This window comes from Ochotona princeps, chromosome 15, assembly GCF_030435755.1.
Source record: "Ochotona princeps isolate mOchPri1 chromosome 15, mOchPri1.hap1, whole genome shotgun sequence".
Classification (NCBI taxonomy): domain Eukaryota; kingdom Metazoa; phylum Chordata; class Mammalia; order Lagomorpha; family Ochotonidae; genus Ochotona; species Ochotona princeps.
The window spans coordinates 8060768-8066767 of record NC_080846.1 but is presented as its reverse complement, the minus strand read 5'-3'; the positions used below and the strand labels follow the sequence as shown (position 1 = coordinate 8066767).

Sequence of the window (6000 nt, the reverse complement as noted above, 5' to 3'; positions counted from 1 at the left end):
GCGAGAAAAGCAGCAGGACGGTTTAATCTAACACCCTTTTCTCCTCCTTGCCCTTTGCAGTGGTTCAACACTCTACTAGCCCTCACATCCACCTCCAGAGCCAGAGTTGGGGGGCTCTGGCCCTGGATGACTCTATCTTCCTGTCCCTGGCTCCTAAATTCCTGAATCTTGAGGACACGGGAGCAGCACGTGAATAAAAGAACCGAAGAGCTGAGCCGCGGGTCAGTTAAAGGGGAAGCAGCCTGGCAGGAAGGCCAGGATTACCGAAAGCAAGACAAGTCATCTTTTTTATACTCCAGAGTTCACTGTGAGATCTGTTTCCTAATGAGGTGTTTATCATCCACAGTTTGAGAGCGTGTTTGGAAAGATCAACGCCAGAATTCCAAAAACTATGCCAACTGTCTCAGGCTGGGTGTGTATGTAGGATGATTGTAAAAAGAATGAGGGAGACAGGGAGGGAAGAGAGGAGGAAAGCACACTTTTGCATGCACTGCTTTGGAAGCGGACATTTCTATCCCTTAGCAGGTGGATTCCAGCCACAGCCAATCAGAACGGCCTGCCAAAACCCAGACACTGAGCAGACCAGGAGATGCTGCTGTGCAGAGATGGTGCCCTGGCTGCCAGCACCAGCACCAGCACCACTCTGGTCCATCTGGCTTCCACTCAGTTGCATTCCTCAGCTCCTAACATCTGTCTCTCCTTCCTCATCCACTTCCTCTTCCGTGATTGACAGAATAAGCTAAGCACGGACATACAGACATGGAAATGCATTATTATTTTTTTTTTACCACAGTTTTAAAAAAAAAGAGAAAAAAACGCACAATCTTTGGAACAAAAGAATTAAAAGCAGAAATTTAAAGAAAAAAATACATATTCAAAGAACATAGTGAGGTATAAAAAAGTATTCTCTTTTTTTTTGTTGTTGTTGTTTGTTTTTCCTCTTCATCTTGCTATAGAGTTCCTCTACTAGTAAATATTGCAATAGCCAGGCCTCATGAACTGGGGGCTGTCCCACTCGCAGGGGTCTCTCACGTCACTTCAGTAGGGGGCAAATCGGCTGTAGCCACCTCGGTATAAACTCGCCTGCAGTGATCAGAAACATGAAAACAATTCAGAGGTTGGTGAAAGAAAACACTAGCAATGAAGAAAATGTCCTACCAAAGATTTAGGAAGAAAGCTGCCTTTGGAGCTCTGAGGACTGGGATGCTGCCCCGTCTGAGGGTGGGCTCGTCTGTCACGGAGGCGTTCAGCCGACAGGTGACAGTCAACTTCAGTGCTGTCATCAGGGATCCCAGGAGGGTCTGACACTGTGCCCACACGGGTCTGCCGAATGTGCTTTGCTGCAGCCCACTGCATGTGGGTGCTAACAGCCCATCCTCCTACTGCCTGGCACACGTGGGTACCTCTGTTTAAGATGGTTTTGTACCCAAACCTGAGTCAACCTTTAGGGAGGTCTATTTGCTTTTTCATCTATAAAATATTCTGACCAGGTGGTGTCCTGATGTACATGAACTTGTATCTGTGGTGGGGGATTCTGATCACTGAAACAGAAACTCTCCTTTGTTCTATTCTGTGAGTTTGCTGGAGGATTGAAGTCTTCAATCAGCAGTTTCCCGTCTAGAACATGATCATTTAGGTTTCAGAGAAAACCTCAGGAATGCCCACCATTGCCCTTGTAGTGTGTGCCCCACCTCTGTTGCCCGGGACCTGGTTACGGGTCACCTGTAGGAATCTGGAGCATCTTACCCCATGGGCCCCGAGTTTCACAGTTAATTCTGCCTCTTTCTCTGACAACTGTATCCACACACACATGTGGGGAGGTGGGGACGGGGCCAGGGGTTGTCTGTGCTGGAGCCAGTGGCATGTGGCGACTGCCAACACAGGATGCTGCGGCAAGAATTCTCATGGTGGGGTGGGGGTGGGGGAATGGCTCCACAGGTGCTTACGGATGTCTACTGCCAGAAATCACCAAGCTTTGCCACAACTGTTGCGGAGGGAATAAGCGAACCAAATGGCCTCTCCTGCTGACTCTGGGGGCACTTCCAGGGGACCTGGGCAGGGCAGCTATGCTTCGGCACGAGCATTTGGAAAGGCTCTCAGTGAGAACTGGAGAGCCTTACACCCTCATCCCAATACCTGTTAGCAACACTACGACACAGGCAGGCACTTGACGCTTGAACCAGTAATAAGACATCAATTTGTTTCCTTATTTCTCCAGCAGTTGACTTGGGAACACTGCTTATATCTCCCTTAGCCAGGCCATGCAGCCCATAGCATGACATGAATTCATAAGACAGAGCCACGTGGCTTTAATACATTGGCAGTGGAGGGAGGGCTCAATTTGTTGCTTCCCTAGATCTTTTGCATAAACAGGTACAAGTTGGAAAGGATCAGGTGACTCTAGAAGAAACGGGTCTACATACTTACCACAGCGCCAACTCCATAGCTAGCGGCAGGGGCGAGGGCGTGGTAGGGGTCGGCTGTGTACACCCTGCCGTAACTGCAAAGAAGAAGCAGAGTCAGAGGCTGAATGGCACAGAGGCTCGGCTTGCCGAGACGTCAAGGGACGACTGTGCTAAACCCCTGGTGTCTCGGCTGTTAGCAGGAAAACTGGCAGAATGCACTGCGCCTTTTCTCTCTGTTTACTCCCAAATGCAGTAACTGAGAAATTCTGAGTGACAACTATTAGCTAGAGGTGATGAGGATTATATTCGAGGAGGAGTTGTTGTTAGTTACAGAAGACGAAGCCGTGTTTGTGGATGGCACAGGCAGGAAAGGGGCTGGCGTCTGGGGACAGCGTGGCACAGTGCTCGCGGCCTTCTGCTTTACATACCCATCGCTGTAAGCAGCGGCGGCGGCTGCAGCGGCTGTGGCTGCGGTTGCAGTAGCAGGCTGTGCGTATCTGTAGGCTGCATATCCACCCTACAGGAGAGAAGAGAACCGACTTTACAGACACGCCTCCCCCCAGGGCCAGGTAAACACGCTCGCCCAGGCACAGACATACACACACATGGAGACACAGGGACAGACACAAACACAGACACACATATGGGAACAGCATGTTTCAAACTGCCTTGGTCTGCATGTTTTGGTTCTGAGAGGAAATAAGGCTCCACTCAATGCAGCAATTTGCCTTCCAATCTGCGACACAGTACACTGTATTGGACATGGAAATTCAGGAGTTTGGATCTTTCTTACTTCAGTCTTTGTTGCAATTTTCCAAAGGGAAAATCCTGGGCAAGGCAACTAGGGCAGTGGCTAAGACCCTGCTTGAGATGCTCACATCCCTGTGCAACTAACGGGATTCGAGTCCTGGCTTTGCTCACTCCAACTCTGCATCCTGGGAGATATGCATTACAGTCCCAGCTGCTGTAGTCCTGGGATGGGGGGGTGGGGTAAGCCAGTAGCTGGAAGCCAACTCTCATGCTCTTTCTCCACCTTTTAAATAAAAAGAAGAAAAAAGAAACCAGGGAAACGATTTACAGAAAGTTGGGAAAACTCTGATAAGAAATGTAAATAAATCAGAGTTCAAGCAAACAGATTTGTATTAAATGGGTACGCGTCAACTTCAGATTCTCTGGTGTGTCCACATGATGAGTCACTGAGTGCAGACCATTGCATGTAATGGCGTCTGCCCCAGCTCTGCTATATCTAGCTGGGGACAGCTTTGCCAAGAGGCCACGATGACGTAGCAACATTTAGGAAGGAGCACCACAGCGCCAGGGTGGGCAAACTGGCCTGTGAATCAGTGCACCTTGCACCTGGCTTTTGGAAGTAGTCCTGACACAGCACATGGCCTACAAGGCAGACCACTAGTGCTTCATGGCGCAAGAGAGTCAACCCTTAGCCACGTTTCTGACCCAGGCTGGCCTGATACAGATCAGGGACCATGACCCCATCATTGAACTGCACATACTTTCCTTGCCTGAGAGAGTGAGATCCCCTCAACCTCAAAGCAGGGTCCAGAGCTTTCCTTCCAATGGTGCAAATGACCCCTGAGCCCTAAAGACTTTGAACCCCCAACGATTCGCCCCTGCTCTCCTCCCTCGGCTTAGATGAGCTGAACCCTGTAGCGGTGTGGTCAGGGCAAGCGTGAATCACACAGGCTCCTTTCACAGACTTTTTCAGAGGCCATCACAGCAGCAGGGCCACAGGCTAGGAGCTTGGTTACAAAGTGGTCAATGCTACTTTGTTGCTATCCTTTTAGAATCCATGCAATTTATCTAAATCTGACGCAGACATGAATTTTTTACTGTTGCTTTTTTACTGCCCCAAAGAATGATATTCAACCTGTCCATTTGGACACCATTTCAGGAGTGAACAAAGGAGCGCTCCAAGGGATCTTTGAAAAGCTCATGGAAAAGTCATATTATGAAAAACCTATGCGAGGACTTAGAAGTCAAGAAAAATGATTTTACAAATAATCTCAGATATTTCTATAGATTAAATATGCCCACTTCTCATGGACATCTGAAACTTTCTATTCCTTCTAAAGTTCAATTTTTTTAAGTCTACAAACATGGACATCACTTCTCAGGATGGGAAGCAAGTATTTTTCATGGAACCCTGCTTCTTCCTGGCCATTTGAGACACGGCAACTTATAAGCTTGCATCTTTTTATTTCTGGTGAATTTTACTTTGAAAATATTTGTACATTATATAAGGAAGAAGCTTCCTCACCCTGCTCCCTTTCTTACGTAATTTCCAGTTTCTCTCACTGAAGGAACTGCACTGCAAGGCAAATTCCCTCCGAAGTTGCTCCAGTGGGGCATTAGAGGAGCCTGGCTTGGCTGCCACCTGAGTCTCCTCCTCTGGTCCTTGAGGTGCTCACAGAGTGAACATGTCCTTCTCAGTTACAAATTCCTCCCTGGGGAGTCAGAGAAGTAGGCAGATTCTGCAGAGCATCATAGAACACCGGCAAGGAAAGGGTCAAGGCCGGGCGGGGCGCAAGGTGTTCCCCTGGGAGGCAAGGAGGACAGGTTCCTACCAGCTCTCTGGAGGCCTTTCAAAGACTTGGTGGAAAATGGAAATAAAAGAGGTTGATTTTGGTGCAAAATTAGAAAAAAACTCCTTGTATAGTTTTTTCATGTTTCCATATATCTTCCCCTGAACATTTTGAAGATCCCTTGTATCTCAACACTACAACATTTTTCACCTTTTAAAAAGCTAGAATGAGATTAGAAATGAGGCACCAGAAGCTTCCGTGGACTGGGCTGCAGCGATCCCTAATGGTTCAAGTCAAGGAGGCCCTCAGCGCGTCACTGGGGCAGGTGAGAGTTGCCGAGGTCAGCTCTAGCGAAGTGTCTTTGCAGCACTAGAACATTCTGTGGTTTGCCTCTGGTACTCCTTCAGATACGACAATCACCTATAAACACTTTAAAAGGTAGGTAATAAAAGCAGCTAAATGCTGGGGCTGGCACAGTAGTTTAGTGGCTAAAGTCCTTGCCCTGCATTAACCAGGATGCCATGTGGGTACCGGTTCATATCCTGGGTGCTGTTTCCCTTACAGCTCCCTGCTTGTGACCTGGGAAAGCAGTAAAGGAGGGCCCAAAGCCTTGGGATCCCGCATTCATGTGAGAGACCTAGAAGAAGCCTCCTGGCTCCTGGTTTTAGATCAGCTCAGCTGCAGGCTGTTGTGGCCACCTGGGGAATGAACCAACAGGTAGAAGATCTTTCTAACTATCCTACTCTGTAAATCTGACTTGCCAATAAAATAAATAATTAAAAAAATAATAGCAGCTAAATGCTGGTTTAAGTTTACTGAGACAGGCAGAATGTTTTACCACTTGGGCACAGCCAGAGGGCAGAGGCATCGACTAACTCTGAGGCACAAAGGACTCCTCAGACGGTGAGCTTCGGGACGGATTGCCTCATTACTCTGAACATTCTGTTCACTCCAGGCTCTGAGCTGTGCTCCACTAACTCTAAAACAAGGAAGCCCCTGACAGAGACCTCTGCCCTTGCTTTTCTTGGCCTGCCAGAAGCCATCAGAAGGCAGGG

General features: G+C 48.4%; 1 protein-coding gene across 15 annotated transcripts in view; it reads right to left on the bottom strand.

Moving 5' to 3' along the window:
• Positions 1–6000, bottom strand: part of RBFOX2 (RNA binding fox-1 homolog 2) — a 250143-nt gene continuing 244143 nt past the window's right edge. For 14 of the 15 annotated variants that reach the window (XM_058673329.1, XM_058673324.1, XM_058673322.1 and 11 more), the window contains 3 exons: positions 2834–2922; positions 2428–2500; positions 1–1083 (listed from right to left, as the gene is read on the bottom strand). In XM_058673329.1, coding sequence (XP_058529312.1) covers positions 1029–1083; positions 2428–2500; positions 2834–2922 — 217 coding nt within the window. In that variant the 3' untranslated portion in view covers positions 1–1028. Of the gene's footprint in view, positions 1084–2427; positions 2501–2833; positions 2923–6000 lie in introns of those variants that run through there. The other variant, XR_009246717.1, reaches the window with a different exon arrangement.